Consider the following 12,689-nt stretch of genomic DNA (forward strand, 5'->3'; position numbering starts at 1 on the left):
CTTACCAAGAACAAAAAAATAAAACTTTATTCGTCTAATCATACACTTGAAGCTATAAGAAGCATACCAACCAGAATTAAAATAAAAGAAACTAGAGACAATGCATACAATATCATGTCTGTTGGGTTTAGATGTTTTAAAGATTATTTATTAGAACAAATTTAAAATAGTAAAGCTCTGCTCCCTCTTAGCTTAAATAGAAAAGCAAGAGCATTAGCATGTAAGTCATGCGACAATAACAACTATAAATTAACAGAAAAGCAAGTAATTTAGTTATAAGAATAACGAGTTACTTTAGAGGTTGACAAGTCCAATATGCAATTGTAAGTAATATCAAGATGTTTACAATCTATTTTTTTTATAATGCTAATTCAAGTGTGTCAAGTTGCCCTGGCCCAATAAGTAGGATCAAGAAACAAAATAGAAATACATGGCTCCATGACATGATGTTAGAACATAAATTAGTCAACAACAAAATAACTCAATAACTTCTCCCTCTGTGTAGATGGTTCTCTTTCTTTGGTCGGCGATGTTGCTTGAGCTGATCATGATGACTTCACTGTTGGTGGGGCACTTATCAGCCGGGTCCTCGGGGAACTTGATGTCAGGGTGGTCGTACTTGACTTTAGAGATCACAAGTTCATAGCTAAAGGCAAAGGAGTTATGCCCCAACCTTGATAATCCCTTCTTGAAGCCCTAAGAAGCCTTATACTTCTCTACCCCACATACTTTGATCTTTGCTTCTCGATCATCCACCTCCTCCAATTGCTGAGCCATGGCATCAATTGCATGGTAGAGGTTGCCGACTTCCATCTTCAAAGCGAAGTTCTCCTGCCCAAGGTGCTCCACCTCAGCCTCGGCGTCTAGGGTTCGATGGTACTCCTAAGTTGCTGTTGCCTTTGCTACCTCAGTCGCCTTCTGTGCTATCTCCTCTCGCTGTCGCAAGAGGGTAGTCTTGGCCTCGAGCTCACACTCCACTTCGCCAACCCTGGTCTGGCATTGGGCTAGCTCCTACTCGACTAGAGACTACGTGGCAATTGCATTGTACCGCTCCTTAAGGGATGCCACCTCTTGGAGGAGGCTCCCACCGACAGCCATCGAGTCCTGAGCAAAAAAGGAGATCATCAGTTGTTGATGTTGCATCCACCAATCTCAAGTCAAAATAAATTCTAAGCGTAAGGTCGATTAAGAGAAAACAAATACTTATACACACACATGTATATATATATATGTATATATATATATATGTATATACATATATATATATATATACATATACATGTATATATATACATATAAACAAGAATTCTTGAGAAGTTGAGGAGTTTGTATAATCCAAGGAAACAGGATGCAGAAATAATCGATAAAAGATAATTTTAATTAACAGATGATAAATTCCTACAAACTAGCAAAAAGAAGGTTAACTTCAAGGAAGGTGTTTGTTGGTCAGTATCACGATAGAAACTAATGCAGAGAAAGCAAAATGGAAACAAAGGATTCAGATAATTCCCTTTGATGGTTTTTAAAAACACATATAGACTTTTATCTCCAGAATGAATCTACCATAAGGCATGCTAGCAGCCTTAGCTGCCAAGCCTAGCAATATCTCATTAATGTTAGATCAAGCTAGATGGTGAGAAATAACAAATTGCCCCTAGGCAATAGCTTTTACATACTCTTTTAGTGAGATTCAACTAAGTACATATTAAATAACCTTCTAATTCAATCTTCAATTCAAACATAAGCTTTGGACTATTTCTGTTTTTCTTTGTCAAACAAAAAAAAGACGTAATCTTATCTTGTTAGGTTGTTAAAACAGGTACAGGAGAAAAGAAAAAAAGAGTATCATAATTTATCATGAGAAAAAAGTCATTATGTGCAGTAGAAAAACAAACTTCATTCATTATTAGGCAACATCAATAATGTTTTCTCTAAGAAATAAAGGAGAAGGGCTAACAAGCAAAATGAAACAAGTTTGGGAACAAGAAAGGGAGATAAATAAATTCAACGGATGCCAGCACTAAGAAGTACTGAGAGAATATGAGAAAGTAATTCCCCATATCTAGTACTTCTTATAACAATAAAAAATAGATATACAAAATTTCCTATACACAGTCTCAAAATTTCTTTTGTTGATATTTTATCAATTTATTTATTTCCTTTTAATTATTTAATTATGTTTGTTACTTTTCTTTGGTTTCTTTGACGTTTTAATTAGATTTATTGGCTATGATTACTTGGTATAGGTGTGGAAGAGTCCTCTCTTCTCGTTTCTAAGATTCTTCTCTCTAAGAAATCTCCTCTAAGATTTTCCATAATCTTCCTTGTTTCTTCTTTTTCTTTGACCTAAGAAATGAAAAATCATATGCTCCAATATCTTAGCTTTCAAGGACAAAGACAATCACATTATTTACATCAAGGACAAAAAGAAGAGATTTTGAACGGGAACTATACACCCATTAGTTCAAAGTCAAAAGAAATTGGTAGGAAAAGGAACCCCATTTGATGAAATTGGATTTTCATTCTTTAGATTGTTGGGGTAAAATATGAACAATAAAATTAAATCCAATCCAATTAATAAAATAGAAAACAAAAAGAATTTGAAATCACTTGGAATCACTATCAGTTGTCCTGAAGAATGATTCCACCGCTTCGAGCAGGTTTATAATTGAATCCGTCCCCAAGAATAAGATCGATATTCTTCTATTGAGAGCACGACTATAGAAGATTAACACAGTATCACAAGCAAAAGGAGCAACATCAAATAAAAAGAAGAATCAAGAAATATTTTAAAAAATCTTAGAAGAGATTTCTTCGAGACAAGAATCTTAGAAACAAGAAGAGAAACTCTTTGATAACTAAACCAAGCAACAGATCCTCTTTATATAAAAAAGTTAATGTGCAACTGCTCAAACAATAATCATCCAAATGGGTATGTGTAGTTATAGCCAATAAATCCAATTAAAACATCAAATACATTTTAAAAAAATGAACATAATTAAATATAAAAAATAAATAAATAGATAAAAGATAAATATTTTTTTTTGAAATTCTATTTTTTAAATAAAATCTCTAACCCTCTATACATTCTATGTGATATTTGAAAAAGGCAAGCACAAATACTTATCGTGCCTTCAAAATTACTGCAGTTTATTGCCTCATTTAAAAGAACTGGGGAGAAAGGAAATGCAGAAATATCAAAATTTTACCGGTAGAAGGATCAAATTCCGACCAGACATTCGCCCGAAACTCATGATCGGCGCCAATAATAATCCGCACCCACATCCGCTCCTCCTTCCCATTATCATCGGCGGTCAGTATCGACTCCGCGATCTCGGGAACCAGCAGCACGGGATCAAGATTAGCGTCCACGAGCGGCTGCTGCTTCTTCGTCAATCTCAACCACAACTCGATCGACCGTATCAGATCCTCCATCACAACCATCCGCACCGAGACCGGACCAACCAGATTAACCTAAAGGAGTGCAGAAACCTCGAATGAGAAGCGATCTTGCGGAGAAAATTGGGTGTAAGGTTTAGGTTTTGGGGAAGGGAAGAGAAAGGGGAAGGGGATTGAACAGGTCGACGATATGAAATTGATTTGATCTCAGCCGTTGGATCAGTTAGTCCTCGTTGATTCAGGTCGTTGTACGTCGCTAACACTTAACGGCCCTAAGCCGAGCGGTCGCACGACCGTCGGAAATGTCACCGACCTAAGGAGCGACACGAACAAATGAGAGGTGAGGAGGTGACCGAGTTATCTCTAGCAGTCGGTGCAACGACAGCCGCAAGTTGCGGCGGATCAAACACCGGATTCAATTTGGGTCAAGCTCGAGTCCGTATCATGGTCCAATCTTGTAGCTCATGTTGCAAATGATTGATGCCACTGGATCGGATTTGTATGGAAATATATGTGCCTAACTGATCTAAGTTATATTAGATTAGATTACAATCAATCGGATTAAGGTATGTGTTAATTGATTAAAATAAATATTAAGTCGGGTTTGAAATAGAGTCAAATTCGCTAATAATAATAGATGTGGCAATTGAGCTTTATTATGTTACAGCATAATTTTTTCCTTGTTATCAATATTCATGCTTACTGAATTGCTAATTATAATATATTGTTTCTTGTTATATATTTGACTGATTTATTTTCCACCAACCACGTGCGAAGCACGTGTGTAAAAAGAGCTAAATGCTTCTGGATCATGTGAGCGCTACATGCCAATGAACATCACGTGTGTAGCACCTGCTCCGGCCGGCCCTCCAATATCCGGTCTGAGTGCGGCATTGCCTCGCCCGACTCGGGTTAGTGAGACTAAACGAAAGCAGCGCGCCGGAGAAGGCCAAGGCATCTAGGTTGCGGTGGGCTTCGAGAACCGCCTCCTGCTTGAGGATCTCGATCTTTCACAGAGGCTTCTCCACTGGTGAACCCATAATCTTCGAAATCTTCTCTTTTGGTAGTTCCTGGGGCTTATGTCTGTGTGTGGATGGCGAGATTGGGTGGCTGCGTCTCGTTAGATCTTTCCGAGCGAAAGGTTGGATTTTTCTGGATGGGTTTTGCTTGCTCTTGGTTGGATCATCGTACACCCGTCAAAAAATGAGATTTTTACTGATGATCTTGGGATTTTGGTTGTAGTCGATGATCGATTCGTGATGTTTTCTCTTATTCTTCCTTGTTTTTCGCTTGATTTGAGTACTTTTTTTTTGTTGGTGTTGGCTGATATACACCTTGGAGTGAAGGTGATGGATGATTTGGCCTCTTGTACGTTGGTTAATTATTGTTACAGTGAGGGTGGTAGAGAGGATGAGCAAAATAAAGTGTAAGACCATCGGTCTATGGTGAGATTGCAGTTATCACAGTTGTTAACTGGTGGTTTATGTGGAGTTGTGAGATTGACAAGTATTAAGATGAAAAGTGGTAGTAAATTTCCTGTTAACCAGCATTATGTGAATCACTTTATTCAGTAGTTTCTGATGATACGAAAAGAATATATTCGACCTTTATTCATGTCATGGGTGGGAAGGGCTGAGGTTGCTCCCACCCTTTAATAGCTGAAGTGTTGTTCATCCAACATTTTAGTTAGATGGAGCAATACTAAGATCATTAGAGAAATGACTGTGCCACTTATAGTGCAGGACGCTTGGAGTGCTGATTTTGAAAGTAGTTCTTTGGACTTAGAAGTTTTATCAATATTTTTTGGGTAAATCTGACAATTACCATCCTAATTGTGAGTTACATGCCATCCAAATCTCTACTTGTGTTAAGTATTATAATGGTAGCTGATGAATCGTTTAATCTTTAGAAAAACTCTCTAATGGTGTAACATATATATGAATTTGTTCATTGTGACGTTTAAGCAAATAAGTTGGTTGCATTGACCGATGCTAATTCAAACTTAAGTCTAAAAATATCCATGTGGTTGGATTTATTGGTTTTGTATCTACGAGTGGGAGACTTAGCTACCTTTGGTTATAGGGTTCACTTAATCTATACTAAGTAATCTTCTTGCAGAAAGATATACCATCCAATGAAAAGGGGCTAGGATTGCATTGCCCTTGTAGAGAGTTCTCTTAAGATCAAGGAATTCAACAACTATCGTGTGACTCACAATTAGAACATTATGTAGACTAGGTTGAGTGAATTTAGCAATGAAAGTAGCAAGCTTATGCAGGGTGAATCTTAGAATCATCATGTACTCAGAATCTTCTGGTAACTTGTGTTTCTATTTTAACAAGGCTTTTTCCTAAAAGGAGGTATTTTCTGTGTTAGGTACAACAATTTAGTTTGCATGTAAGTGTCCATTGAACTGGAATAATCTATATTTCTCATCAAATCTCCTTTGCTGGATTCTGTTGGACTTGTAGGCACCTCCCCATCCATCATCGGAAGTATGCATGTTTGCATGTACCTTCCATCTGAATTCTATCCATAAGGGACATCATGGTTGATGACTTTGCCCAGGGTTTTGGTTTGGCAACTTTCCCCAATCCATCATCTGTCCATGACTTCATTTGTTTTGCACTGGGAGAGGGATCTCAAGTTGGTTGGTTTCCATTTGTTGTTTTTTCTTTCCCTAGCTTTTTTTCTGCTCACTATAATTTTTTTCCAAACGGTAATATATTGTTGTAATTACTGATCAATGTGGATTTCTGGTCCAAATTTTTTTGCTTGATGTATTAATTTTACAGGGCTTCCAGTGAGACCACTATTATGTTGGTTTTAGGAGTTGTAATTTTCTTCTTGAACTCTTTGTAGAAGGCATTTGCACAATTAGAATGGCAAAAGGATTAATATGGGCAACCACTGAAGACTTGGCAAGGAACCGAGCAAAGGTTTTGTCATTGTACCGTCAGATATTGAGAAGCCTCAACTCCCCAGAACTCCCACTCACCCATGCGGCTCGTCTCGCCAAGAAAGCAGAGGTCCGCAGCATCTTCTTGTTCGGAGCTGAAGAACGTTCTCTCCACAACATTGCTGACCTCATTGATGCTGCTAATTACTCCCTTTCCATCCTTAAGCAGGGCCGCCTCCCATAGTGTACAAATGTCCGTATGAACTCTTGTTTGTCCTCTCACTCTAATCTTTGGAACTATCTTATGGCTTCATTGTATTATGTCCTTTGAACGAAGTGTTGTGAAACTTGTTAAAATATGCACTTTAGTGAGGATTATTAAGCTGTAAGTTGATATCATATATGCTTTGTAGCAGATCCATCGGAGTCCGACGAAGTGATCCTGCAGTTCAACATGCAAGAACATTTTTTTTAAAATAAACATAAAACTAAGCAATTTGACTAGATTAAAGTTGAGATTGCTAAAACTGTTTATTCTTTTTGCTGTATCAGTTTCCTGTCTCTGATACTATCATGTCACTCCTGTATTTGTTTCCAAACTATTTTCGCAGCTGACATTTTGATGTTTTGTTCAAATACTGCTCTGTGGGCTTGTAGTATTTTATTGTCAATCAATATTTTAATTTGGTGGTGATAAAAGGTCAAAATACATCGCATACAATATAAAGTTTGCTTGTCTTTGGAATCTTTAGCGTTTAACGCCTTTAACTATGCTAACAAATACCTTTGAAGAATATAATACTGATCATATTCTTGATCATTTTTCTGTGCAGTTATTAAGGATTTGAAATATGCTGACACGCATGAGTGGGTTAAAGTTGATAGCTCTTCTGCAATGATAGGAATAACCAGGTATCCTCAGGTGATTTTATTTTCTGGATGAGTTCCATTACTGCCATCTGAATTGTCTCAACAATGTGGGAGACCCTAGCCAAAATATTCTTATATAGTTATTCATATTATGGTTTCATCCGATTAATTTTTCTTCCTACTGCAAAGTGCAAACCTAGTTATTGTTCTGTTGTTATATTAGTTATGTACATTCTTATGCAGCTTCTACGTTTTTGTTCTTTTCATGAATTCTTTGCATTATTCCCTTCCAGGATCACTTGGGTGATGTTGTATATGTTGAATTGCCATAAGTTTCTGGAGCTGTGGCTCAGGGAAAGAATTTTGGTGCAGTTGAAAGTGTGAAGGCAACCAGGAAGGTCAATTCTCCAGTTTCTGGAGAAGCGGTTGAGGTCAACACTGAGCCAAATGGTTCTCCTGGATTGATGAGTTCTTTAGACAAGTTGTTTTCCACCAGTACTTTATTTAAGAGAAACAATGCCTTCACCTAGTTGTCATGTTATTTTTGGGAACCATACACACATTAGCAAGCCAAAAAGCCTTTTCCCAGTTTATACAGTCTTTTTGTGTGTCATATACATATAATGCAAGTCCTAATCAAACTAGCTTTACTAACAGTTATTCCATCAGTCTATGTTGTGATAGATATTATCAAGACCTATGTGATAAGGGATGTGAGTCGGAACGGATTATCCGTGGATGAGATTAAATTCCTATTATTACACGTGATAAGGAGTTTGGGTCGGAACGGCTCATCGAGTCCTATCATAATGTGAAGCTACTATTGGATTAAGTTTTATGTACACCAGGAGAATAGATTTGATTCTGTTATGTTTGACCTCAAACCCTTTGGTGAAATTATAATACTCAAAAGTAAATTGAATACTAGCTTATAAAAATTTTATTGACATATTATCATTAATTTGAGTTTAAACATGAGTCATGTGGTTTAAACTCATCAAATTAATGGATCAGTTATTTGGGTTGCCTTTCATCACATCATCAGATAAAATCTTAGGCTGTGAAATTGCCTGAAAAATATTTCCTTTGATGTTGATGTGGCATTCAGTGCTTCCCTATTGTTACCAGATTAATATTGACACATAAAAATCCATGCTAAGAAATCAAGCTTCAACATTCCTGGCCAAGAAGTTAAGGAAAGATTAAACCTACCAGAGATTTCCAAGCAAAAGCTCTGTCAAAATTGCCTGAAAACATGAGCCTAACTCACGATATAATTTCTACATGGGTGTTTAATTTCCATTGCAAGTCCAGTAACCATCACCAAGGCTCAGTATTGTAACATAAAAGCCAATGCAGAACTACTGCTGCTAAGTCATCAGTGAGGCATGAAGACTTCCATAGGTGCCATTGGAGCTGACAGCATAAAACTCCCATGACTTATTATCTCTGATCACATATAAACCACGTAGAGATGCCTTCAGATGCAATTGATGCAAACCTTCAATTCTAACCTTCCTTTTTCATGATTTATAATGAGAAACTCCTTACTATGTTCAAAAACTATACTAGTGGCAGTTTTTGTCAGGCATCAAAATCCGGCCCTAAAACAATGTCATCAATAACAAGGGGCACCACTACAGCTTGCTGGCTGGAAAAGCAGCAGGTGACTTCCTCGACTTCATCTCTACGACCTTTGATAACTTTTTCACTTCTTCCTTCCCAATGTGCCGCGGATGGCTCAGCCAAAGTCCTCCATCAACAACCATCGTAGTCCCGTTGATGTATTTACCTTAAACAAGTAGCAAATGAGGACAAATGTGAAATTTTGGCATTACATTGACAAATAGCAGGCCGATACAAGAAAAACTTCACAAAAATTGTTCAGTATTAAATAAAACATAAGATAGTCCCTCTCTATTGAGACATCTAGTGCGGTTAGTTCATTATTGCATAAGCGATGTTTCTCAGGTTTGAATCCATGTTTGAGTGTCTGATTAGTGTAATGAAAATTTCTGATTAATTAAAAAAACATAGGATCAAGAACAAGCTAAAAAATAGAACTTTTCAATAACAATCAGACACAATGAGCCCTACCAGTTGCCAGATTTTGATGGTAGATTTTCGTAGTACTACTAAGCTAGACTTTTCTGTTAAAAAATTGATGTGATAGGATAATGTAGAGCAACACTAGCTAAAGTGACAATGATGACAATATCAACTGAAAATATCTACCTTCGTAAACCCTGTTTACCAACTATTTGTTAACTTATGGTTCATGATGCTAATAATCCAAGGCATTGCACAGTTCATGACACTAAAGAGTCCAAATTTTAGCCAATGTAGGATGAAAAATAAGGTGTCAGTAAAAAACTCTGTTATTAATAATCAGTAATACTAACAACATCATAATGCATACAAACATATGCACCATATATTCACATCATACCGTGCAGTTCATCAACAAACTGCCAAGTGAACAAAACCACCAAAGGTGACTACCATATAATAGAATAAATTAAGCAGATTATCCACATATGATCTGTCAATGACCAAATGTTGGCAAGTCTAGAAAACTTTTCCCAAATGTACCCAAACCTCACCACAAATAGTTCTAAATACTGTCTGGTAAACAGGGACAATTTTCAAGCATCTGATGACCAACACCACCTGATGAAGCACCAATAGATACAAAAGAAAGGTACACGAGGAACTCTGCGACGTAAACAGATGGCTAGCAATACCAGGAGCAAATACAGAATGATTTACACTTCTTATCAAGGATTAGCATGGGCTCATCTTTGATCTGCATCTTTCCAATCCACTGAACCGTTTCGTCCAATCTACCCATTCCAATCCAATCTACATTTTTCTAAAGTCTAAGAAGGGTCAATGTACATAGTTTTATGCTTGTATGCAAAAAGCTGACTTTGAAATTTAAACCTTAGTCACCTAGATTGTAATTGAACAATCTTATCCTGGTGCCAAACCTTGTCTTCTCCAATTTACATTCCTTTACTGACATTAAAGCACGATCAAAATCTCATTTTTGATTCTTTGTCAATAGGTGAAAATATACACAGGCTGGTGAAGGGCAAATCGGCAACATAACGTGTATATATATCCTCACACAAGGTTGGAAACCCCATTCTTTCACTAGCCACACCCATTTTCCATCATACACAATGAAGATGGAAGTTCCCCATGATAATTTGCCACAAGGATATTCATTAGATGGCATTTTTTATGCACTTAGAAATAAGAATAACAATATTGGAGGATTTGAAAAAAAACAACTTATTATCAGCAACGAGAAAGTTCACAAACCTGCATCAGAAGCCAAATATAGTGCAGCCATTGCGATATCCCATCTCTCCCCCAGCTTATACAGAGGCCTGTATTCCCTAGACTTACTCTGCATTTCTCCTGGTGCAAGCTTCCTCATTCCAGGAGTGTCTCCTATTGGTCCTGGTGCAATACCATTGACCCTTATATCATAGTCAGTTCCCCATTCTAGGGCTAAAGACCTTGTGATACTGTCGACTGCTGCCTAGTGATAATAAAAGGGGCACAAGTTACAGGCAAGTGTACCAAATGCACCAAGAGCTGAAGTTTGTTTAACCATACCTTGGCTGCCGATGCATGGATCTGGTACCAAGCAGCTGTGTAGTGCAAAGTTGCACTTATGTTTAATATAAGGCCACCTGTAGATGGACCTTCTCCTCGTCCTCCCTTCTTCAGATGCTTTAGGGCTTCGTGACACATAGTGAATGTGCCTACTGAATCAATGTCTATCACTGGAAAATTCAAATGAAAGAAGCTTTGATTATTTAGCAGCCAGTATCTGTAAGAAATTCAAACTCAAAGCAATAAGAAACCATAAGCTATTAGAATGTCAATCATATTCAACAACGAATGCATTATGGTAAATGAGTTCTTAGAAGAATTACACGATAAATTTGATTTGTATGTATAAATGTTTGGGCGAAAGTCAGAAATGATCAAATCAAAGTATTGTACCCTCCAACATCCTGCAAGAAACACAGATACCTGTTCTAAAACCATTTGGTGATAAATCTTCTGGTGACACAAGAAAATTGCCTGCTGCCCCATTTACAAGAATATCAAGTTTTCCAAAATGCGTAGTTGTTTCTTCCAGAACCCTGGCTGCATCTTCCTGCTTACGAACATCTCCCTCAAGCCCAATTGCCTGTGATCATATCAAACAAAAAGGTTAGTGTAGTACAGACAATACACATGAGATCCATATTTCGAAAATTCATCAACCAAACTTGTAAGCCAATCGAGTTAACTCATCAAGATTTCGAGTTGATTTGCTGCCTAACTTGATTTGGTTGAAACTCAGAAACAAACTTGGTTGGAATTAATGAGCTTCTCAAACATAATCTGAGTTATCGAACTCATCTAAGTTAAAAAGGTTAACATCACACTGCTAGTTTCTTAATGAGGACAACATTATCAGGATGGTTGCTGGTTTATTAGGGCGTTTAGTGTATTAGGTTGAAATGATTCTCTGGTTCCATTTTGAGACAAAAAAGGCTGTAATTCTTTTGTTGAGGCTTCAAACCCTCGCCGATGATGCAAGTTAGGACATTCTTGTATATTATTTGAACTTTCTTCTATCTGTGCATAGTCAATCAATTTGTCAAAATAACTCAACCCAGATGACATTTGAGTAGAGCTCTTGAGCATTTGAACACTGATTGATCCAATCAAATAACATCGGCCCCTTCAAAATCACAGAATATGCTACATAATCAAAGACGAAAAAGAAACGCTTCCAAAGCTCTGAAGAGAACACATAAAGCAAAGCAATTTAACATGTCATTAGGGTAATCAGACACAGAGGAAAACATCAATTTCTCGTTCCGAGGACCGAATAGGAGCTCAGACACGAAAGTCCAGTGAAAGGTCGAATCTTTGTGGCAGAGCCGGCTCACCCGGATCCCCTCCGACCGGAGGGCGGCGACGGCCGCGTCGAGGACCTGGCGGCGACGACCCATGATGGCGACAGCGGCGCCATGCCTCCCAAACTGGGTGGAGATCTCCAAGCCGATCCCGGAACCGCCTCCCGTTACGACCGCCACCTTCCCCTTCAGGATATCCGCCTTGAAGGGAGACTCCATTTTCTCTCTCTCTCGCTCTCTCTCTCGCCTTTAGATGGCTGCCAACTCGCACTAATATTTCGGAATAATAGCCACAGATTTTTTACGGTCTCATTCCTAATGACTTATAAATATTACAAAAACACTCATAGACGGTAATATTATTATGCGACAAGAAAAAGTCGGTGGTGGAGAACTCGACCATTCTTGACTTGTTTATGGTTCGACTTAATATTAGAAATTTCTTAATACATTTGATATGCTTCCAATATCTGAAGTAGGTTCGATCTTCTTGATACACAAGTTAGGTTCGATGTATAGAGTTTTAGGGTTGACAAGCATCCATCGGGTTATTTTTTATAGTCGATTTGCATTTAGCCGCTAGTGGCATGAGA

The 12,689-nt window shown here is 37.7% G+C and overlaps 2 protein-coding genes and 1 long non-coding RNA gene across 5 annotated transcripts; 1 reads left to right on the forward strand and 2 right to left on the reverse strand.

Annotated features, from left to right (window-relative positions):
• Nucleotides 1–316: 316 nt before the first annotated feature.
• On the reverse strand, nt 317–3,767 carry LOC103969156 (uncharacterized). The gene is made up of 2 exons (XR_010486935.1): nt 3,210–3,767; nt 317–1,104 (listed from the first exon to the last, which is right to left on the reverse strand). It is a non-coding gene; the product is annotated as an uncharacterized LOC103969156 (long non-coding RNA).
• Nucleotides 3,768–4,260: 493 nt separating this feature from the next.
• On the forward strand, nt 4,261–8,000 carry LOC135596525 (uncharacterized). Of its 3 annotated transcripts, none has more exons than XM_065088587.1 (5): nt 4,261–4,429; nt 5,871–6,049; nt 6,265–6,551; nt 7,132–7,210; nt 7,462–8,000. In XM_065088587.1, the coding sequence occupies exons 2-3, from the start codon at nt 5,947–5,949 to the stop codon at nt 6,540–6,542; spliced, it is 381 nt and encodes a 126-aa protein (XP_064944659.1). In that variant the 5' UTR covers nt 4,261–4,429; nt 5,871–5,946; the 3' UTR covers nt 6,543–6,551; nt 7,132–7,210; nt 7,462–8,000. The 3 variants fall into 3 exon arrangements, with proteins under 3 accessions (XP_064944659.1, XP_064944655.1, XP_064944648.1); XM_065088583.1 differs by having other exon boundaries at nt 4,263–4,429; nt 6,262–6,551; nt 7,132–7,220; XM_065088576.1 differs by having other exon boundaries at nt 4,263–4,429; nt 6,262–6,551.
• Nucleotides 8,001–8,670: 670 nt separating this feature from the next.
• LOC135596540 (peroxisomal 2,4-dienoyl-CoA reductase [(3E)-enoyl-CoA-producing]-like) lies at nt 8,671–12,378 on the reverse strand. The gene is made up of 5 exons (XM_065088595.1): nt 12,130–12,378; nt 11,219–11,378; nt 10,796–10,965; nt 10,496–10,718; nt 8,671–8,960 (listed from the first exon to the last, which is right to left on the reverse strand). Exons 1-5 carry the CDS (start codon nt 12,313–12,315, stop codon nt 8,806–8,808), a joined length of 894 nt encoding a protein of 297 aa, XP_064944667.1. The 5' UTR covers nt 12,316–12,378; the 3' UTR covers nt 8,671–8,805.
• Nucleotides 12,379–12,689: the final 311 nt, after the last annotated feature.

Source organism: Musa acuminata, chromosome BXJ1-2 (genome assembly GCF_036884655.1).
Source record: "Musa acuminata AAA Group cultivar baxijiao chromosome BXJ1-2, Cavendish_Baxijiao_AAA, whole genome shotgun sequence".
Classification (NCBI taxonomy): Eukaryota; Viridiplantae; Streptophyta; class Magnoliopsida; order Zingiberales; family Musaceae; genus Musa; species Musa acuminata.